This window comes from Desmodus rotundus, chromosome 3, assembly GCF_022682495.2.
Source record: "Desmodus rotundus isolate HL8 chromosome 3, HLdesRot8A.1, whole genome shotgun sequence".
Classification (NCBI taxonomy): Eukaryota; Metazoa; Chordata; class Mammalia; order Chiroptera; family Phyllostomidae; genus Desmodus; species Desmodus rotundus.
In genome coordinates this window covers 5802472-5826068 of record NC_071389.1, presented here as the reverse complement: position 1 = coordinate 5826068, position 23597 = coordinate 5802472, and the positions used below count along the sequence as shown (strand labels likewise).

Genomic DNA, 23597 nt, shown 5'->3' with positions numbered 1-23597 from the left:
GGGAGAGACCACAGGGGTGAACTGACCCCTGGCTGGTGCTCTCTGCTCACTCCGCCCTCCACCGGGCAGTGCAGTTGCCCCAGCACCCCACGCCCCGCCTCCACTCACATCCCGGTCTGGAACAAGCCTATTACCCAGTAAGGCCATAAGACATTTCTTGGAATTTCAGGGAAGAGAAGGAAGCTCTCCTGGGTGTGACCAGCAAAACCCAAAGAGAATCCGATTCCCCTGGTTCAAGTGCTCCCATTTCACTGTCCCCCCTCTACCAGGATGAAGCAGGGAGTGAGAGCAGGAGAGATGGCTGCTGTTCCAGGCTGGACAAGAAACAGAGGGAGCGGCCTGGGCTTGGAAAACTCTGGAAAGGAAATGAGCACAGTGGACTTGGGACTGACACCCATCCCAAAGCTGAAATAAAACTGGTAGGAAAGGCCCTGCGTCTTTAAAGAAAAGCAGGCGGAACGGGGTCGCGGCATGAAGACCTTGTTCACAAGGCCTGCAGAACAATGTTAGTACGTCCCACAGACCACAGACGATCACCTAATCCTGAGGTCTATTCCCAGGTGGTCCAAGAATGGTGGTCCATTCTTGATGTGGCTCCTCTCCTAACCAATACCTGACCACCAGTTTTTAAAGAACCGGTTTGCCTTCTGGCCACAGTGGGCAGCACAGCCCAGCACTGTCACTGTCTGTAGCTGCTGCGCACGCCAGGACGGCCTACAGCCACTCTCTCCTCCAGGTGGCTCTGGGCTGGCTCGTGACCATCATGTTCACTGCAAAGCAGGCTGCCTTTGGCGGCAGCAAGGACTGGAAATGGTTGCGAACAAAGCCACAGATGCCAGAACAGACAAGGCCTGGGTCAAGTCAAGACGACCCCACATACCAGGTAGGAGATCTGAGATCCAGTAAAAGACTCCCACGGATCTGGCAATAACAAGAACAGGTTTTGTTCCGTCACTACCAACTGACAATCCTCTCTCAAGGGTCCCTCAGCCCCACAGCAAACGCAGTGGCAAAATGTTTGCATTACTGACCAAACAAAGACACGACTTCCACAGGGAGAGAACAAGTTCTCACACTCTGTCCCCAGGGCCACATTTTCTGCGGTTTTCCCAGTTCTGCACTGTCATTCAGGCTATAAAATGAGGCTGCAGAAGTACCACAGAACAGCACTGGGGTTAATGAATGAAAACTTGAGGCCCACTGTCCTGGCTTCTTAGTTCTGCCCAGGGCACCTTACAGGGTAGATGTCAAAAACGGAACTCGGCCCAGGCAGTGTGGCTCAGTTGGTGGAGCGGCATCCTGGAACCAAAGGGCTGTGGGTTCAATTCCCGGTCAGGGCACGTGCCTAGGCTGCAGGTCCGACCCCCAGGCCAGGTGCACACAATCCCCGGTCCGTGTGTGTGGGGTCCACAGTCTGAGTGCACACGGGAGACAACCCATCGTTGTTTCTCTCCCTCCCCACCTCTCTCTCTAAAAATGCAATGAAAAAAATGTCCTCGGGCGAGGGGAAAAACTTGAATTCGGTCATTCATATTCTTCCAGAAAAGGGGGCTTTAACATTCCAGTGAGCTTCTGCTGTTGTAAATACAATTTTGAAAGAAAGGGAAAAAACAGTAACATCAGCCTATCCAATGGCTAAACGCTAAATCAAAGCAAGCCACGATCACAGACCAGTGAGTTTAACTCCCCAGCAGGCCGTCTCCCAGCCGGTGACCTGCCATCTCTACCCTCAACACTCAGAGGCTAACACAGCCCATCATCTCTGCTCTCCCCTTAGCTCCGTCTCCAAATCCATCAGCGGGCTGCACCCTGGACCCACTGACCACAGAGCCACAGGAGCTCCAGGCTGGCAGTCCGGCCGACTGATAATAAGGACCCACCACTGCCGTGGTCCCCAGTCACTGACAGCCAGAGTAAAGGGGGGTGAAGGGTTTTTTAATTTGGCTTGGTTTTCCAACCAAGACATTCTCAAAGTTCATTGTCCTTTGAAGTGGAAGCATTTAATTCTCTAACAAACAAATAATTAGAAGCATAGGCCTGGAGAGAACACGGAACTGAGGACGAAGGTCAGGATGTATGAAAACAGGGGCTGGGATGCAGCTGTGATCCAGAATGTCCAGGGGTTCTTGGCACAGGAGCTACCGCCGGCCAGGCTCTCTCTTTCCAGGGTGCCTCGAGGGGAAATCACCCACCATCGATCCTAGGGCACACGCGTTCTAGGACCAATCCCTTACCTCAGAACAGCCTCTGCCTCAAATTCCTGCTTGCGCTTTAATGTTTAAATTATTAAATGCATTAATGTATTTACATTATTCAAGTCTTATGTGCATTTTTCTAAGATAATTTATGTATAAGAGTTTGAATGTCCATGACTGTTAATGTCTACAACCCTTCCTGTTCAGTATTGATTCTGGAAGAAAAAAAAAAGTCAGAGTTTTAATGCCTTATTTTTAATGTATTAAGAGTCTGAATAAGTGCATTCTCTTTTTTCTTTTGTAATTTCATAATTTAAGTAGTGCATTTATTAAACTGACACAGTATGAATTGTGGTGAAGCCTGGCACGGCTCCACGCTGCCGGAGCAGCCAGCTGGAGGAGCAGGCCCACACCTCTGCGACCAACAGCGGCTGGCTCAGCGCTCAGCCCTCAGCCCACGTCCCCGAGGCTGGGCGGGCGGCAGAGGGGCTGCAGAGGGGCTGCAGGCGCTCGCCAGATTTAGGCTGTGTGAGGAGATTCTCTCCTTCCTTTTTAAAGTTCTTGCCCAAATTCTCTGTCCCTGTTCAGTGTGTTTCCAGAATGCTGCTGAGCTACCTCTTTTTTAGGGTGGAACTTTCTGCTCATCGTGCTCATCTGCTGTGCTCCAGGTGATTCCGAAGCAGAGCTCACAATAAGGACACAATTTTCAAGAACAATTAAAATGCCAAGGCTCAGCATAGTGACGAGCAAACAATACAACCACTTTTAAAAGGGGATCTCAAAATGCAGACAAACATCTCAAACAGACGGTACCTCGAACTTGAGCAGAAAAACTTCTTTCTTTTGAAATCCAGTGTCCCGGCAGAAAAGCCCTCTTTCAACTATAGCCAGTAGAGCGACAGTGACACCCAATGGCCTATCAGTTCAATCCCAACTTAGCTTTGCCCCTGGCGTTCCCCAGAGACGGGTCTCAGGCCCAGGCTTCCTGTTGGAACACGGAAGCTCGAAGGAAAATCAGGCATCAACTACTCACCATGAAGCTGAGTTGCTAATGGATAAATTTCCTGTCGCTACAGGAACACACACACACTCCGTATGGAACCGCACTCACGAGTGCAGACTGCACAGCAGAGCACACACCAGTACGGTCTTTCTGGAAGGTGACGTGGGCACGTGGGCACATGTGCCCTCGCAGATGCACACTACACGGACCGGGCAACACTGCACAGATCAACGTGGAGTGGATGAGAGGAAGCTGTTTGCTGCCACTTCAGAATCAGACTCTGCCATTCCTCATGTCACATACGCACACATACACGCACGTTTATGAATACAGTGTGCATACTTTTTATGTGTTTTCATCTATTTTCTACCTTTTTAAAATTTTTTTTCCTGTTTCTTTCTTTTCTATTTTCTTTTCTGGCTACTCATTACCATTCTTTAACTGTTACAATTTATATCAGCATATAATGTTAAATAATTACAGGGAGCAGAGCTCACTCTAGTGAGGATATAAACGCGCTGTGGGAATCTACAGATTTAAACAAATAACACTCACAGCAGGGGGTGAGCGGATGAATTAGCATTAATATCCTGCCTGGGAGATCCCAGGGCACTGGCACTGCTTAAATACAGATCTTTTCTGTAACAGTCAGTACGACAGCTCCCGGCAATACGGCCCCTTTCCCTCTCCCAGTCAATACAGCAGCCAGTGAAAATAGAAACGTCCCTATAGCAATCAATACAGCAGCCAGCTAAAATAAACCCTTCCCTTTTAAGGGCTATATAATAGTCAGCTAAATGGAAGAATTGGCACCCCTGCTGGATAGCTCAGCAGAGAGGCCAGGGAGTGAGCAGGCCGCAGGCACTAGCTGGTCCTTGTGCTCAAACAGGCCCTGCCCAGTAAGAGAGAAGACATCACAGGCGGGGAGCCTGCGGAGGACACCTGGCAGACTTCTCCGGGTCCCAAGGAGTGAATGCCCAGGTCACAAGCAGGCCAGAGGCACCCTCACTGAGGTTGAATGAGAATGGCTAAAGACTCGAATTTGTTCAGACTGCGAGCACACAGGGAACATCTGTCTCCTGTGGGGAGTGAGAGTATCTTGATCTGCACCCCCCTCCGCCCCCGCCCAGCCCCAGAGGGAAGAGTATTAAGTTAACAGTCTGTGGTTTTCTGTTTTCCAGCAGCAGGGACAGCGGTTGTGTCTGAATCAGACATCCAGCCAAGTGGGTGAAAACATGGCATTCTATGTTGAATGCTGCCCAGCAGATACACAGAACCCATTTTTAAAACTCACAGCCGTGAATCTATTAAATACTGTGATGACACCCTATCTCCCCCTACCCACAACATGGAAATACTCTCCTTCCTTGGACACATATAGGAAGGAAGTTGTATTATAGGAGAATTCAGAGGATGGCTCACTCTGAAGCCCAAAAAACACCCAAAGGCCTTTAAAAAAGAAGAAGAAGGAAACAAGGAGCGTTTGTGTGAGAGAAGTTGCTATGCATTTAAAGTCACTATTCTTTTTCATTATAACTAGCTACTTCTAAAATTAGTTCTGTTGGATTACGAACTTGACAAATGTGGAATACAACCCCCGACACCGTGCCAGCTTCCCACCGGCGCTCCCGAGGTGCACGCTGGGACTGTTCAGCTCCGAAGCAGATGAGCATCAGGGACGCGCCCCCTTCATTAGGATCCCACAATCTGTCTACCATCCTGTGGGTGAGCCCACAGAGGGTCCCTGCTTCCCCGGCCAGGTGCTTAACACCCAGTGATGCTCATGTCATCAATCAGGTGACTCGGGCAAGTGCCAGTGTCAGAAATGGCAGGAAAAAAAGATCCTGAAAGTTTGCAAGCTTTAAGAAATGTTGGACCCCAACACCCCACCTAAGGTGGAAGACTGAGCAGGCACCCTTTACTTCAGGAAGTCCAGTAAAATAGCATCTTAGCAGAGAAAAGGAGAACAGGATCCAGGCCCTCTCCTGGCACATGACATTCTGATGAGGGCCACGTACTCATGGGTGTCCTTGAGGCCACCCTAAAACCCTAGTGCTCTTGATCCCACCGTGACCAGGGCAGCCGCTCAAGGAAGGAGATGGATGTGGGGGGTGGGGGAGCTGAGACACACCCGTGACTTTACAAAACAGCAGCACAAAGGGCGAGACACCGTGATGACCCCTCGTGTACTTCACTGCCAGAGCTGAAGCCCGTGGTCGCTCCCTAAACACTGCGTGGCCGCTCCCACTTGCGCACCATGCAGACACTGGGGGGCGCGCGCTCTCAGTCAGACTGGTGCAGCTGGAAAGAACGCACCCTGACGTCAGCAGGAACTGCTCCAACCGCAGACGCCATGACAGCCGCCCAAAGTGTGTGAGGGCGCAGGGAGAAGGGAAAGGGAAAGAGAGACTAATGAAAGCAAAAATAATTACGAAAGGGAAGGAGCAAAGAGAAACATGAAAGAAAAGAGCAGAGCTAACAGAAGAGGTAAAATAGAAAAGAAAGACAAAAACCTCACTTTGGCATTTACAGTTTAAAGCTCTCAGGGCGCTTTATGAAATGACAGTTGCAATAAAACAAATAGAATGGTGAGTCATCTAGTTTCCAACTTCTGAGTCAAAAGGGGCTGTTTCTAGACAAAGTGCACAGCGGCTCTGCTGCCTGCACACTTCCCGCCGCCGGGTCGCAGCTACGGAACAGGATGTGGAGAGGGGACGGGAGGTGGGAGTGAGCTCGTCTTGCTGGTCCCCGTGTCACTGTGCGTAAAGACTGTCAAGATTTAAACCATAATAATGGAAAGGCTGTAAAGGTCTCAGCTGTAATGTTTCCTCTGATGTTCCCTTTCATAAAACGCCCGCTTTGTGTGGCCTCCGTGGCAATGATACACCACACACCCACAAAATTGTGCACGGCAGTGGGGACATGGCACCTTGAGTTCCCAGAGGGCAGTCAGGCAGCAACTGTGCACTCCAGCTCCTTGGCTCATCACCACCGTCTACATGAGTGAGGACACACACACACACGCATATCACGCACCCACACAGTCTACAAACATGTACTAAGGGCCCGCTTTCTGCCAGGAGCTGAGCAATAAGGACGCTTGCCCATCCCACAGAGGGTTTAACAAAGTGCCCAGGTGCCAAATGCCTAGGAAACAAACAAACAAAATATGTACTCTGCTTGGAAATACGACCACACAACATAGGGACCGCTTTGCTACTTCAGCACCTAACAGCCGTACACAAGAGCTTGGCAGCCCAACAGAGAGATGCAACTTTCAACCCCACCTCCCCCCACCCCCCAAGCCAGGGGGGATAAGCTGGAGATAAGCTGGAAAACAAATCAGATAAATGCTCAAAAAGAGGCAAAACTGACACCCACAGAGACTTGCCTTTACTTGGCCTTAGCAGACAAAACTGCACCGAAAGCCACTGGGCACAGGACGATCTTATATCTGGAGCCTGCCACCCAACCATTCTAGGCACCGGGGCACCGCAAGAAAAACCAAAACAAAACCTCTCCACATTAATGCTTGATGGACACGGCACAGAGGCAGAACTAAGAAAGGACACCATGGCCGTGAGAACCACACTAAGGATAAAATGAGGTTGGAGTTCTGTAAATCGGGGAGAGCGTGGGGCTCAATTAGCAAAGCCAAGGCACAAAATTAGGAAAGGACCCAACTTGGTGGCAGATACAGAGTAACTTACACTTGCTAGGTGGGCAGCCAGTGCCAACCGCAAACCATCCCTGGGCTGCTTCCCCGTTGATTTATAATTGGCGAGTCTGTGCGAGAGCTACCAATTATCTTCAGGCCCCCTGTACTTAGTTTACAGACAAAGGGAAGCAGGAGAGACCAGTTAGTAATGAGTAAGTAATGGCCACTAAAATACATTGTATTTTACAGAGCTGCTTTGGCAGGAAAAGCCATTCAGAAAATAAAAAGTGAAAGAATAAAATAAGCTAGAGAAACTCAATTTTCTTCTCCCTTCCTCCCAAAGCCACACTTAGGATAAAATGAGGTTTGTGCAGGTTAATCCTTATGAGGTAAGAAAAAAATGATTAAATACATTTAAAAAATCAATTGTACATTAAACCAAATCCAGGAACTGCGAAAACAAACACCGCAGCATCCCTCCCGCCCTACGGGTCCTGCAGCCTGGTCAGGAGGGGATACCCCACCTGACTGAGCCGCTGAGGTGATGGAAGAGAAGCAGGAAGAAAGAGGAGATGGAGATGGGCAGGGGGCGGGCTTCTCTGATCTGGACTTCTCTGAAATAAAGGTATTTCTAGGCATTACAAAGGAAGGAATAAAATGTCGTATAAATGGGGCTCTGGAGACCAGGCTGAAGTCTTCAAAACTCCAACAGAAAGAACAATAATGATAGTAATCATCTGATAAACAGAAGTTATAAACCACTTCACTGTCAAATGATCTGCCACTATTTCCAGTTATTTCTTCTGTTCACTAGCAACTGTACTAGCTGCCATTATTCAACAAGACAACAGAGAGGGAGCCTGGAGAGGTGAGGCTGAGAGGCATACCTTTGTCTTTGAGAAAAGCCACTCTTGGAGCCAGAGGGAAACCACCCTGCCCCAGTGCTCTGGGGTCCTCAGATACAGGGGGGCAAGAATGCACAGCCCAGAGGGCCCATCGGTCACCAGCTCTTCCCCAGTGGAGTCAGGCCTGAGAATTCTTAGCTAATCCTAAACAAACCTCACAGGGCTGAAATGTCGCGGCCAATTTGCTTCCCAGTGTGAACTGCAACCAACCCTAGATTTCATCACTTGCTCCAGCCGCACAGCTCAAGTAAGATCTGAGTCAGGGCCAGAGTAATATCTGTGCTTCGGCAGGACCAGGAGCTAGTCACTCGCTTCACCGAGGCACAAGTCAGCCGTGTGTCAGCCTTGGGCCCAAAGTCTAAAAAATGACAAATCCGAAGTTCCCCCCTTAATGTGCTTATGAAATGAGTCACTGAGAATGGAAGATAGAAGATAAAGCTCTGTTAAGTCTGGCTGGGGCTGGGGCTGGGGTGGGGGTGGGGTGGGGGTGGGGTAGAGGGGAGTGCAGACAGGAAAAACAGGTAATCCACCATATGACAGTGGTGTTCCCAACAGGATAAAGACATGTACCCACAGGGGAAAGTCTCAAAACATCTAAACACTGTTACCGTGGTTATCGACGGCAACAAGATCTGACAAAAAGATTTTACTCGCTGGAAGACATCTCTATTCTCTGAATTCCAAAGCAAGTGACTCTGCTGCCTCCACTCTGACGGTGGGGGTCCGTGGGTGTGGCGGCAATGCAGACTAGGGTCCAGCCGAGGGGCCCGGAAACCAGAGCTGGAAGATACTGCAGGTTCTTATGGGGCCCCAGGTGACTCCCTGAAGACCTGCACCCCTTCGAGAGCGAGAGTCAAAAGCAAACTGCTCAACTCTGGAAACTTCCCTCTGCCAGCAGATGAAAAACGAGTGGCTGCTGCCCCCTAGAAGCAACCAGGGACATCACACCTTGCTCCACAGACAGAAGATGAAAAGATCCTATTATCTCGCCTCGATCCTGTAACCTGTCATTAGTGAGGTACATGGGTGCAGACGCCTCCTCCAAGAACAAGGAGGCCCACATCACCTGTGAAAAATTAATAGGTGTCTTTTCAACAGCTAAGACGCATACAAAAGACTCCACGCAGGCAGCAGCCAGAGGAAGCTCAGATCACCAGGCAGCGACTGAGCCGAAGCCAAAGCCCCACATACGTAAGGTCCTGAGAGGTATTGGGCAGTGCAGGCTTTGGGGCTTAAATCCCGGCCGGCCCCTTCCTAGCCCAGGAACCTGCCGGCCCCAGGCTCGCTTCCTCACTGTAAACTGAGAGGAAGAGGAATTCCCACCACCTTGTTCAAACAAAACCAGGTGACAAAAATGCAGAGACCAGTACCAGGCCGGCGCTTAGCACAGCGCAGGCCCTCCTGGCCTTTGCGATCAGAGCTTGAAACTGGCCACTTAATGGAAAACTCAGTTAAAATGGGGAATCGTTAAAGATGGAGCCTCCTCTGCATACCATAAACATTTTACATTAACTTAAAACCTTTAAACGTACAGTCATTTGCTAATCTTTTGATGTGGAGCCAAGATCTTTTTCTTTGAGTGTGGGCCCACAGACGAAGTTCCCAGATGTCTCTCTTGCACGAACCCCACCCATGACACACCCTGCACAATTTCTACAGCAAAGCGAGATCTGAAACAAATTGGTAAAGCAAATCAAAAGACCAAATACTGCTAGATTTTTGTGACGGTCCCTAGTTTAACTGTCACCTTGCTCACACCTCAAAAGACAGCCATCTTTTTAGCAGCTCATGTTTATGTTTATAAAACCCAGTATTTGCAGGTCCCTCCGTTCACATTCATTTCTATTCCACCTGTTTACAGCATATTCAGTACGACTGCCTAAATCATTAACAAATATAACCGGCACACACAGGTTCGGGAGGAGCTGACCGCCTCCTGGTCCGCGGACCAGGCATGACTGGCCAGGAGCAGCCCATGCAGGGCGCCCCTGGCCTGGGCGAGCAGGTTCCTGGTGCCACAACAGCTGGTCAGTTGCTTCGAGGAGTGTGTCTAATGCAAGCTCTTAGCACTTGTTTCTCTCCCTGTCTTTCTCTCTCCCTTCCCCTTCTCTCTAAAAGTAGATAAATAAAATCATTTTTAAAAAATTAAAAATGTTTTATTGATGTTGCCACTTCATTACATAGGAGATTTGAAATGACTCTCAAAAGTATACAAAAGACAAAGGATACGCAAAAGGAAGGGGGGAAAAGATGTTTAACAAACATTACTTTTTCCCCTTCTCCATCAAAATCCATTTTTGGTGAACTGTAGGAAAACTAACCCATTCATACAAATGACCAACTAACATGCCTGACTCTATTAATGGCTCCTCCCCACCCGGCTGGGAAAGCGGCCCTGTCCTAAAGACCCTCTTGCTGTGACCTGACTGGGTCACAGGGGACTGAGAGTGAGGGAAAGGCCTCTTGGTGGACGTTGCTGGGTGAAAGGGGTAACAACTGACCCAGAGTGTCACCCCAAAGACTCAAGTAAGCAGCACCCACAGAGGAGCTAGGCCACCAGGGTCACTGCTAAGGCAAGATCACCAAGGTGACCACAAGTCTTCTTCTCGACAAGGGCAATGCACCCAGGGGGGACCCCTGGACCCCAGTCCATGGGGCTGTGAGTGGGCTCCTGCCTGACTCTGAGTGTGGGGGAGTGCCCAGGTAGGTTCACCTCAAGGGTCACCCAGTGCCGGACCATCTCCAGACTGTTCAGACAAACTCACAGTGGCAGAGACCTGTGGAGCAGCAAGCATAAGCCTTGGTTATAACTACAAACATAAAAGAGAGCAGAGCTGGGCGGGAGGGCGGGAGGGCGGGCGGCGAAGGCATCCTTCTCCAAAGTACCACTTCATCTTCCTGCGGCTTCTCACAGCACAGGAGTGGGACTGACTACGAGACTGTATTTTCAAGCCCAAGTTGGCCTATGTGGTTTGACAGTGGGCTAAAATGTTTTATTGAAACTACCCTGCAAAATGCAGAGCGCATGGTCATCCAAAGTACATGGTGTTCAGTGGTCCTCAAACTGGGGGTTCATTAGGAATCACGGAGTTTGCCACAGGGAGCACCTGTCCTTTAGGTCACAGTTAAAAAGGTGCTTTTGCCCTGGCTGGTGTGGCTCAGTAGACTGAGCACTGGCCTGCAAACCAGAAGGTCATGGGTTCGATTCCCAGTCAGGGCACATGCCTGGGTTGAGGGCACATGCCAGTTGGGGGTGTGTGAGAGGCAACCGCAACCCATCAATGTATCTCTCACACATTGCTGTGTCTCTCCCTCTCTTTCTCCCTCCCCTCTATAAAAAGACACTTTTAAGTGAAACTTGTTTCAAATGAGATTAATAATTGATTTTAAACAGAAGAAGGGCCTTTCATAATGTCCCTCTGCCCAAATAACAGCTTTGTACAGCCCTTTAGCAGGGATTGGGTAGGGCTCCTAGAGGAACTCCAGGTCAGGATCTCCAGGAGAAAAGACAGGAAACTTATCCGCTTCTTGGAAACAGTGGTTCTGGTGACGAGATTAAAGACCGAATCTCTGTGGCTCTGAAGAAAGGCCCTGGAGCGCTAGGTTCCTCCGGTCCCACCTCTTCCAAGAGAGGGCACTGTTTGGTCATCCAACAGACAGGCCTCTGATTACAGGAACCATCACAAACATGAAGTGTTACCAGGAAAGCCAGGAACCCAAAGTGTAAACAAAGCTGAGTAACTATTTCAAATTCCATTTCTCTAATTATTACTCCTAAGAGTTTCAATTCATCTAATAATTATTTGTAAAAGGATACCTGAAAACTGAAAAAACAACCTCTTCATTTACCTGAAAGGGGAAAGAACTTGAAAGGCACCACCTAGTCTATTCAATAAACCCTCCCAGTCCATAATAGGAAGGACAAGTAGGAAGAGGCAGTCATTTCAAAATCAGTAAGTGGCCTAGAGATTACAGAAAAGCCACCCAGAGACAGAATGAGGCTTTTCTCAAGTTCATCCTTCTCAGAGTTTAGTTCCCAGCAGCCCTCCTCCCCCAGCTGGAGCCGGGCGGCAATCTCAGACACCCTCTCAACAAGGGGCATCAGTGCTAAAAGAGCGACCTTTGCTTCCCTAGAGGTTTTACACTGTTGATGACTGGGGTAGAGAGGGAAGAAAGTGAACACTTTTCCCATCTGAAAGGTGCCTGAGCCGCAGGCCCAATGTCCCGGGTTGGAGCACATGGCCAGGGCGCTCGGCAACGTCTCTGGCAGACAGGTCTCCAGCAGACGGGTCACAGGCCAGGAGCTCTACCAGGAGCCCCACCCTCCAGCTGCTCGCACTGTACCCCAGTTCCCAGTTTCTCACGCGGCTGGGGCGCCCCCAGCCATGTGTTGCTGGTAACAGTGTAAGTACCAAAACCTATACAGAATTCACTTTTTAAAAATAAGTAACTAGAGCAGAGTTAGGGTTACTTCCATAATGTTGTCCCCTGTCACTACATCCAGACAGACATCCCTGAGTGGGAAACAGGTGGGAGTTACAGCTCACGTGAGCAAACCTAACTCTGCTACAGCCCACAGAAATCAGCCACTATAAATGCTTAAAATAATCATGCTTAATACTTTAGATTTACCATAGTTATTGTTTTTTCTGGAAAAAAATGACAATTTCCTGAAATCTCTAAATGGCTAGCTTCCTTGCCCCTGTGCCTGCAAAACACTTCATGAATACAATATTAAAATCAACTTTGTTTCCCCACCAAGTGCTTTGAATGCTATAAAATAAATGTGTGTTACGTGGTCTACACTAGCATATACACACATCCGTAATGCACGAGTATGCACACACAGAGACGCGCTGAGCGTGTGAATGTCATCCTTTAGAAACGTCTAGGTGGGCGAAAACAGGGCTGCGCCTAGCCGCGGCAAGCCCGCCAGCAAGTTCACCGAAGTCCTCCAACCACAAACGACACAAACACCAGCAGGTCCCTGCCAGGGACGCATGGCAGGTCTCTAGAAGACAGGCAAGTAGCCATAGCCACTCCTCAAGAGAAGCTCACAGACTAGCTCCCTGATTTCATCAGGATATTAATGGGCCTTTGATTACCAGGCCTTCTGACTTAAAAAGCAAACAGAAAGCCAGTGGGTGTCCAGGTGTCAGGTGGGTGAGCCCCCGGGGAAGGCCTGAGATCAAACATAAGCCGCAGAACCCGGGGGGGGAGGCCCCGTCTTCGCCTGGAGGAGCAGCCTGAGGACCCGGGACACTTCTGAACTTAGAGGGCAGAACTGCCTCCGCACAGCCTGGGCCTGCAAGGGTAGGGAATCCTTATTTTTAGGAATTCAGCATACCAAAAAACATTAATCCTCGAGCAGGTGATGAAGAAGAAATTACCTTCATCATTTATAAAAATGCATTCACGTAGTCTGGCATTCTTTTAGTGGATGGATGCAGGGAAAAGCTAGAAACAAAAAACAAAACAGAACAGAAGAGAAACCCGCGGGCCTCCCAGTTAGAGGAAGAGAAATGGCAGAAGATGCACCCATTAGAAAGAACTTGGAGTCAAAGAGCACAAAGCTGACATTCTAGTTTGGCCGAGCTCTGTGAGCACTGCGGAAAGCGGGTGAGCAACAGCGCTGCTGAGCCCTGAGGAACTTGTTGCGTCCAAACAAGCAAGCAGATACGCAAACAAAACTTATTTATTGCTTACTTCAAATAACCTAAAATCACATGACTACAAGGACTCCCAGAGGGTTACTTAATCCCAGTTTCTGTATCTGAGCAAGACCGGAACTGAGTTACTTCACGCAGACGACGTCCGTCCACCCATTCTGAAAGACCCATCGGCCAGGTGGGACTCGATCCTGCGGGGCAAACCCAACCCAAAGCCTCTGTGTGACCCTGAGCATGTGTCTACACAGGTGCCGAGAAAACTCAGGTCTACAGGGAATTTTTTTTTTAAGATTTTATTCATTTACTCTTAGAGAGAGGGGAAGGAAGGGAGGAAGAGAGGGAGAGAAACATCAATGTGTGGTTGCCTCTCGCATGGCCCCAACTGGGGACCTGGCCCACAACCCAGGCACGTGTCCTGACCAGGAATCCAAATGGCGACCTCTCAGGTCGCAGGCCGGTGCTCAGTCCACTGAGCCACACCAGCCAGGGCTACAGGAAATTTACAGAAGGACTTGAACAGGTCTGGGAGAGGCTGGAGGTCAGTACTCCCAGGGGGCTGTCAAAATTCTTTGCCCTAGGAGGAAGAATTCAGTGAAGAAAGTAATCAGCCATTTTAACTTTAAAGAGTTTTGTCATTAACAATCAGAATTTCAACTGGGAGTTTACAGAATTTATCAAGACTGGTCTGCTCACCAGTCTCCAGCCCAGAGAACGTTGCAGCATCATAGAGCAATTGCCCCACTAATATGGTCAGAGTTGCTGGGTTGGTTTTTGGAGGGGGCAGGAGGACTGAAGGGGCAAGAGAACACGCAGTGTCACCACTTGGGCAGAATCAAGACAAGGGGATGGATATGAGCGCCAACGTCATTTAGAAACAACAAGACCATGCTTCTCCGCACAAAACCACAAACCTGTTTTCATGGTCCAGAGAGGACGGAAAGGAAAATCAGGCCCTCCTTCCCAACCAAATAAAGCAATGCGGGAATACATTAGCCCAAACACATCCACCTCCTATCAATGTCAATAAGAGTCTCTTCTGTGGTAATTCATTTTTTAACAGGGGAAAAATTATTTCAAAGTGATCATCCAGTTCTGGACACAAAGAATAAGAATATTTGCCTTTAGCATCCCATGCTTAGCCCTCTTACTGTAGGGAACAGGCAGCTCCCATTAAGGAATTCTACACTCAGCTAAACACAAAAACAAAAATAGCCTAGCAGGGTGTTCCCTCAGCACTGAAATATCCCACTCCTCAAGGCCTGGCTCTGAGCTCCACAAAAACCACCCCTAAATATTCCTCACCCCACTCTTCCTTCTCTGAATAACGAGGGTTGCCTTAGGCTGCAAGCCGGGCAATTCTGCACCAAATTATATACGATTTTGTACTGTTTGCTGAAATTATATACATCCTTGTGCTGTTCGCTAATTGTTTCAGGTATACAAATGCCTTTCTCCCCCAAATAAAATATATCAGCTACTTAAGAAGAAGGCTTAGTGTTATTCTTCAATCGTCCGTCCCTCCCAAGCGTCAGGAAACAGCAAACACGCGCGGCAGGAGAGACCCTCCAGAAGGGCGACAGGGCCGAGTACTGTGAGGCTCCCCGTGGGGGTCGGGGGAGGAGGCCTACCACCCGTCACTTCTCCAGCACCCAGTGACTCCCACAGGCCTGCTGCCGGTTCAAGGCAGCTTGTCCTGTACCCCAACCTGCCACACGAGCCCCTGCTAGCCCCTGGGCAGCTCCTCTGCCTGGCACCCTCCCACCGCCACTCCCAAGAGGCAGAAGCAGCTCACACAAGACCATACAGCTCGGCTGGTGCCCTCATTTAATCAGGCTGCTGCAAATGGCTGGCCAAAAGCAATAAGGGCATGACTGAGAGACTGTGGGAGTTTAATATAAAAAAATTAATAAAAAAAAGGGGTCTACCTTTTAATAGGGCCCTAATTACCCAACTCATAGGATCAGCCCAAATGAGATGGGAGTTTATTTCGGGGTTTTTTTTAATTATTGTTTTTATATATATATATAAATTGCTGCTATGTGTTTTCTTTCCTCTGAGCAATTATGCAGCAAGTACGTAAAGAGGGGAAAAAATATTAATTAAATATAAGGTAATTGTAGAGTTGGCCTGGAGAGAATGAGTCTGAACTCTGGACAATTGCAGGCTACTAGGGCTTGAAGACCGCTCAGGGCCTCCCAGAAAAGAAAGAAATAAAAATACAACCAACCAACAAGCAAGTGCACAGTGCAGCAGGAAAAGAGCAGTGCGGAGAAACAGCAGAGCAAACAGGCTGCAGGGCTCCCAGCACCGGGCATCAGCAAGGCTGACAACTGCTCACGGCTCACTGCCAGAAAGAACCTCCCGGAGTTCGTACGGTCATGCCCCCCAAATCGGACCAGCCACTCTTCTGGTGACCAACAGTTAAATCAGGAGATCAAACTTTAAAAGAGACCAAGGAAGTAAAGGACTGGAGAGGACTGTCATGTTCAGTTTGGACATCAGTCCAAACCAACCACAGCCTCAGCCCGAGAGGCACTGGCATCAGCCGCGTGGGGATACCCGAGCTGCCCGTCTGCAGGACTGGCAGAGCGAAGTCTCCTCTGGCTTTCACGCGGCCGCCACTTCCAGAGAGAACTCAGGCAAAACCAAAAGAGTGACCTGAAGCCACTGCGGGGGGGCGGGGGCAGGGGAAGTGAGCGGCGTGCCAAGAGGTGACAGGGAAACTGCAGCGCTCTCCTGAGCCAGCCCTGGCAGGGCTCCCGTCGCCCTGGTCTCGCTGTGGCTCGACAAACCCATCTCCCCTTCCGCCCTGGAAAGCCATGGAACAGGCGAGACTTGCTCACACCAGCTCCGGGCCTCACGTCACCCCCTCCCACTACTGCTGCCAGAGGGAGGGGGGAGAAAACACGAGCAAGGCAGGCTTCGCGGAAACAAGAGCTCAGCGGCACATCCCTGAGCTTGCTGTCAATATTCAAAGAGAGAAAAATCTCTGAAACCTAAGCTGCCTCCTCCATAAAACATGTCTGGTTTGTACAGAACAGGTCTCTCTACCCAGCCAACAGGACTGACAACAGGCCCAGAAATGCAAAATAGGGTAAAAATGGCGCAGGCAGGCAGGCAGGCACTCTGGCTCAGACCCCCAGAGCAAGAGCACTTTGTCAAGAAAATTACCGTCAGTACTCAAGAGGCCTCTCCCCGTCAACAGTGTCAGCAGGTGCTGTTGGAAAAAACCATCACAAACCGAACCACTGGCCAGGCGAAACAGGGCTCCCTCCCTTACCTGTCCCTCAAAGGCCACCTGAGATGCTCTCACCCTTTGGGGTGGAGGATGGCCATTCCAGACCACCGAGCAGCAACTTGGTGAGACCGAGCCACCTCACCCCAACTCAGCCCCCGAAGGTTTCAGGCACCTCACTGATTCAGGCACCTTCCAATCAACAATAAACCAAGTAGTACATCACCACCTGCGGTGGGGGCTTTTGGTTGCAGGAGAGCCCAGGCTTCCCCAAAGAGACCTCACTGGTCCTTTCTGGTCCTTGAGGCCAGAAAGTCAGAAGGCAGAGGTCACTGCCAGGGTTAGCCTCCACACAACCCCTACTTTTAAAGGGACATGACTGATGTAAAACTGTGGGTTTCCTGGAACTCATGCTGTATTTGAATTAGAAAGCGATCCACATATAACCTAGGTGCTTACCAGTGGCTCTCGAGGCATCACATTCTCACTTCCGGGAGGAGAGCTGGGCTGCGAAGAAAAACAGAAACAAAAATAAGATCACAGTGCCACCTGATGGACATCAACAACTGAAGACGTCCTACTTTCAAGCAACACACACGAACCTCGTGCTCATGTTGCTCGCTGTTTTTTCTCACTGTGGAGTGTGCTGGGTGGGCTACCTGTAAAAAGCAGCCCAGAGAGTCTGAAGCTGCGGGTGAACATGAAGAGACTGCTGGGTTCACTGTCAGCCCCTCAGGAAGGCCGGGGTGGGCTTTGCAGTACCCAGACCAGCCACTGAGCAGCAGGGGCTGAGGGCCATCACAAAATCCATGGAAATAGCAATGGCCAGAGGAAACAAAGGCTTGAAGTGAGAGCGAAACCTCCTTTTTGCCACCTCCCAAGTGTTGCCCAGGAAAGGCAGAGCTAAAGCGGAGAACCAGATCCAGCCACAAGGGGGCCCCACTTGCTCACACTCAGGATTTTCTCTGGGCAAAACTACCTGGAGCTGGAAGGTGAGAACTATCTACCCTGGCCCCTCCACCAGTCTCTGCAGACACCAACCCGCAGTGGAAAAGAAAGCCCGATTTACATCCTTTTTTAAAAAACAAGCTAGTGACAGGCAGACAGATAAACAGACCCACTGGCAGGCAGGCCGCATTGGGGCCCCCCACCTGGCTCTAACCTGGTCTGTTTCCTTCTCCTCTGGATCCCTCCCTCACCCCCACATCTGCCTTCAACCCCTGGCTGATCTTCCCAAAATGCAGAGAAAGGGAGAGACAGACAGAGACAGACGGAGACAGACGGAGACAGACGGGCGCAGAGGAAATTTACAAATCTCCAAAAGGATAAGACAAGCAGTTTGAGTTATCGTCTGGTTTACTGTTACTGATGTCCAAGCCAACTTCCAATTATCTACAGATAATATCCAGACAAGTGCAGCTCCAATGTGGGCCTCAGAAGCCAGCCCCCGTCCACACTCCTTCCAGCTCGTTCGGATGGCAGTGCCAGGCCTCCTAGGAAAACAAAGAGGAGGCGGGAAGGGAAGAGTCCCGAACACAGAGGGTCCCCAGGGTTTCCTTACGCCCAGTTGCCGCCATGAAGCTGACACACAGCACAGCGGCAAGGACTCTTCAGAAGATGAACTCTATCTCCTCATCCAAAGTCCCGTCTCAAGAGCCCCTTCCTGTCCTGGGGCAAGGAGGCCAGCATGGAACTCACTGGCAAGCCTCAGGGAACATGCGTGTGCTTTCCCTCTCTCCCCGGGCTCAGTCCCCCAGAAGCTCCTGTGTCCAGATCTCCAGGCCAGACTCCCCTGAGTTCCATGTCCAGCCACCTGCCTGCCCCTCTTGGACTTAAGTCCACAGCAGATTCACAATCCTCTCCCGCTGAGGGAGTGGGACCACCTCCCACCAAAACATGTGAACAAGAACCCACAGGCACAGAAGGATGCTTGACAATTCCTTCTGCCTCACTCACCAGAGCTAACACAGTATCAAGTCCTGCCAGTGTTCCTTCCTAAATATCCATGGAATCGGCCCACCCACTTCTCTCCACAGCCAGTGCCAACAGCACGGTCCAAGCTTCCAAAGCTCCTGCCTGGGCCACTCTGCAACAGCCTCCTCCTCAGTTCCGCCACGCCCATGCTGGCTCCTCTGGGTCATTCTCCACACGGCAAACAGACTATCGTTTCAAATGAACACCTATCACACAGAAAAACTTCTCAGCCCGGCCTGCACGGCGCTCTCCCCAGCTCTGCCCACAGCAGACATGCTGGCCTTGGCCTCCCCCGTCAACCAGGCCTTTGCACACCCTATTCCTTGCTTTCCCTCTGACAGCCTAACTTGCCCTTCAGATTTCAACTCAGTCACTTCCTCCACGACAGGCGCGAGGCTCCCTACCGCACACTGCAGCCTAGACCTCTCCGAGGACCGAGCATGGCTGCAGCCTCACAGGTGTGACTATCAGAGCGCTGGGGCGCCCCCACCACACTGCAACCTCACTCTTCACTGTACCCCAGGGCAAGGATAGCAGCAGGCCCCCACTAGGCCTTCCAGGGACACCTGTGGAGGGAATGCGAGGCGGTGAAGAGAGCAGCAACGGTCCCAGCTCAACTGAAGGGACTACACACTAAGGCCGCCCATCTTTCTGAGGCTTCCTTCACTCCGTGTGGTAAATACCAAGTGCTAACATTCACTCAGCTCTTCCTTCCTTTAATGCTTGTAACAAATTTATGAAATTGTTGCTAATGAGGAAATCGAGGCAAGATCTGAATCTTTCTAATTAATCAAAATAATCAAGTTTTGTTTAGACCACATTTTATTAAGCAACAACATTAATACTGCCCCACGAGTAATAATTTAAGTTTTTGACCACATAAAACAATCTAATGCAAAGCTTTAGTATTTAGGAGGCCTCATTCTGACTTAACCCAAAACTTTCTTTCTGAGAGATCACCAAGGAACTTACCTTAAATTAATTTATCTCTTGAATAGCTAATATTTGCCAGAAGAAAAACTTTAAATAGTATGCAGTACCAAGTAAGTCTCTTCCATCATATACATTTTTGTACCTTTTTAAATTGTGAGCCATGTAGGTGTATTCTTATCTTTTTAAATTTAAATATTAAAACAACATAAAATAAATTTAAATATTAAATATTTTTTAGCCCTGGCTGGTGTGGCTCAGTTGGTTGGAATGTCATCCCATAAACTGAAAGGTAGTGGGTCCCATTCCCAGTCAGGGCACATGCCTAGGCTGCGGGTTCAGTCCCAGGCCAGGGCACGTATAAGAGGCAACCGACCGATATTTCTCTCCCTTTCCCCTTGACCTCTCTTTAAAATCAGCAAGCATGTCCTTGGGTGACTGCCTCCCGCCCAATGCTAGCTCCTCATATATTCTTCCAAGGACATTCAGAGGGTGTAAGAAGAGCATATACATGCACATGTCCCCACCAAGGAACTTCAAACAGTAACACTCCAAATCCTCAAGGTTTGGCTTCCCCAAGCCTTCCGGGGAATAGCACACCAAAGCCAGACCTCCAAACTCCATCTCAAGGCTACTAAGAGAGGAGCAACTCACAGTGATTCCTGAGGTCAGCCGGCCCTTATCAGTGAACACACACAGGACTTCTCGCCAGCTGGGGATTGCCCAATACTGATTATATTCTAGATAATTCCCTCCTATGTGTTGAAATATCTGCAGTCTAAAATGGTCCATCTCCCATTTCCCGACTCAGTGTCCTGTAAGAATTTTTCTTGATGACCAAAATAACCTTCCTTGGTAATCAACTTCCTTAATAATACCACCTGAAATTCTTCACTGGATAACTAGCTTATTAGCTATCTCTCCCCGCTAGATTTTAAGCTCCTTGAAGGCAGGCACTTCACTTTATTGAAGGCTGATCTTCAGTACATACAATATCACTGGTGCTTAATAAACATGTGCCTAATTTTTTTTAATCTTAGAAAAAAAACCCCAAAGGGGCCATGACTGGTGTGGCTCAGTGGACTGAGCACTGGCCTGCCAACTGAAAGGTCACCAATTTGATTCACGGTCAGGGCACATGCCTGGGCTGTGGGCCAGGTCCCTGGTTGGGGGCATGTGAGAGGCAACCAATTAATGTTTCTCTCACACATCGATGTTTCCCTCCCCCTCCCTCTCTTTCACCCTCTTTCCCCTCCTCTCTTCTCTAAAACCAAAGTCTTAAAAAAAAACCCAAAGAAACCACTCTGTACACATAATCCCAAATGAAGCAAGCAGAGGACAACAACTGTGTGTTGTCTGTCCCTGGGACACCTCACCTCCAGCCTGACACACACCTGGCCTGCTCTCGACGCAATGCTGTGGCCTGCCGCTTCTCAGCCCCAGGCAGAACCGCCCCAGGGGGGCACTGAAAATGTGTGGAGGTGTTTCTGGATGTCACATGACCAGGGAGTCCCCATTCAGAGGGCAGAGGCCTGGGAGGCTAAATACCCGGCAGAGCAACGAGGAACTGCCCACCCAAACTACCCACAGGCCCCGTCAGGGAGCCCTGACCCTCCTGCCTCCTGATGCTGTCCGGTAGGACAGACACCCCCCCCTCCCCCAAGCAGTTCCTCTGCGAGCCGCTTCAAAGGAGGCCGAGGTCTGAGCAGCCAGCTGCTTGTCAGCACTGCGTCCCCAACTCACACCAGCCCATCACTCTCACCAGCCGAGCTTTGACGAAGCCCAGAACTTCTCACACAGCTGCCCCTACCTACATCAACCCCCTCGGACTGGGGGTCAGAGGGGATCTGACCCCCTACATCTATTTTCTGACTTGAGACAAAGCCCTGCAAATGAAATTCCAGCCTGACCCTGGAAATCTTGACAGTGGTCTATGATGTTAAAAACTGCAATAATACTAAGGCTTAAAAACCCCAGCTGAGGTCTATTGCTGAGGTCTGCTGCACAGGTGTAAGAAGCAGGCTCTAGGCAACCCACAGTCAGGGTCCTCAGGGCCAGACTGCGGAGAGCAGGAAGGGAAGAAGGGCAAAAGGAAGAGCCTACTTTAAAAAGGAGATGGACAGACAAAAAAGACACAGTGGCGGAGAGAGAAATGCTTTCAGTTTGAGAGACAAAAATGCTCTCAGTCTCCAGCCAGAAGGTGTGCCCACGTGTGACCCGGCTACGCAGCGAGGATCCCCGCCCTGGGCACACACAGCTCAGATCTGAGCAACCAACAGCAGATCCAGGTCTAAGGTCCAGGTGTACTCAAGCAGCATCCGCCAAGGGACTGCGTAACTGCAGGTATGAGCCAGACTGGCCTATAGTCCTTTGCTGGGGAGAATATGATTCGATTCAGCAAGTACGTTTTTGAGAAGCACTGGTAGAGACAGCGGCAAGTGTGTGGACTCCGACATTATCAACCAAGTGACTGTGGCTATGCTGTCCCAGCCCTCAGAGCCTCAGCTTCTCGTCCACGGGCGTAACGGGAGGAACACCAGCCCCTGCCTTTCAGGGTGAGGCAAGGTAGGAGAAGTCATGGTGTCACTGCTGTGCCCCAGCCCCACCAACAGGCAGGCCACTCTGCAGTGCAGTCACAGGGACCAGATCGGCCTTCCCACTGCGGACGACTAGAGAACCCAATAAAGTACGTGGCACCTCTGTTTGTAGACACTGGGCAGCAGGCAGCACAGGGCTGTGATTCCTGACAGGACGTAAGCAAATACTGTGAGCCCTGAGGTCACCTGGTGTTCTGCCAGGAGGCACATTGGCGGGGGTGGGGGGTGAGAGGGCTGTCCCAGCAGATCACCGCAGTCTCACTGAGCTGAGGAAACAGGTTGGAGTTCAGGGAGGCCAAGGCAGCTGCCAGCTGCAGGACAGAGTTCCAGCGAGGAGAGAGCTCTGCACAGAGAGAGCACCAGGAACCTGCAGAGAGGTCCCTCACGTCTTTGCTGAATGTTAGAATCCGCGTGCGCACGGGATAAAACTCCACGAGGCTGGAAAAAGAGAGCGGCAGAAGCTGCGAGCCGAACCATGCCCAGGGCCCCCCCAGTCTCACGTGTCCCCGCACCAGCGTGGCGTGTCCTCACTGCTCGCTCCGTGGAGACCTGGAAGAGCCACACCTTGTCAGGGGAGTCAGATTATCCCTAGCGTAAAAGCAACCCCACACCTACCCTAAAAAGCCTACAAACAGGACGTGAAAGAATCAAAATGAACCAAAAGTCAACACCCACCAGAGCACAGCTCAACACTCCTCACAGACCGCAAAACGCAGACGCTCAACAACGCAAAATTCACAGCCTCCAGCCTCCAGCCAAATCTCAGCATATGTCAAGAATCAGGAAAGTGTGACCCATAATAATGAAAAAAATCAGAAAAAATAATTAGCAGACAAGAACATTAAGACAGGTGTTATAACTATTCAAGAATTTACCTCAGAAATGAATATCAGATCATACTGTATACCTGAAACTAATATAATGTTGAATGTCAATTATAGCTCAATTTTTTTAAAAAGAATTTAGCCCCAGCCAGGCGGCTCAGTTTGGAGCGTCGCCCCATGCATCAGAAGGTTGTGGGTTTGACCCCCAGTCGGGGCACATGCCTGGGTTGTGGCTCGATCCCCATTGGGGCGTGTGTGGGAGGCAACCGATCGACATCTGTCTGTCTGTCTCTCCCCCCTCCCCCCTCCCTCTATAAAAGCAATAAATATATCCTTGGGTGAAGATAAAAATAAAGTAAAATAAGTACCTGTTTAAAACAAAAAGAATTTAAAAGAAAACACTACTGCAGTGAGGAAGAACACATAAGGTATAAAAAGAAAGAAGAACACACTCGGCAGCAGCCACTGAGCAGAGCGGACTCCTCGCCTTGGCACACCTCGCCCGCCTCCTCTGCAACCATGTCTGACAAACTGGCCGTGGCCCAGCCTGAGAAATCCGGTGAGTCGAAACCGGAGAAGACAGAAACCCAAGAGGAAAATCTCCCGC

General features: G+C 50.1%; 1 protein-coding gene across 7 annotated transcripts in view; it reads right to left on the bottom strand.

The window, feature by feature from the left end:
- Window positions 1-23597, bottom strand: part of PEX14 (peroxisomal biogenesis factor 14) — a 127301-nt gene that overhangs the window by 91793 nt on the left and 11911 nt on the right. For 4 of the 7 annotated variants that reach the window (XM_024554216.3, XM_053920008.2, XM_045190515.3 and 1 more), the window contains one exon: window positions 17125-17172. In XM_024554216.3, the coding sequence (XP_024409984.2) occupies window positions 17125-17172 (48 nt within the window). Of the gene's footprint in view, window positions 1-17124; window positions 17173-17267; window positions 17354-17976; window positions 18159-22678; window positions 22716-22841; window positions 23267-23597 lie in introns of those variants that run through there. The other 3 variants (XM_053920006.2, XM_053920007.2, XM_045190513.3) reach the window with 3 other exon arrangements.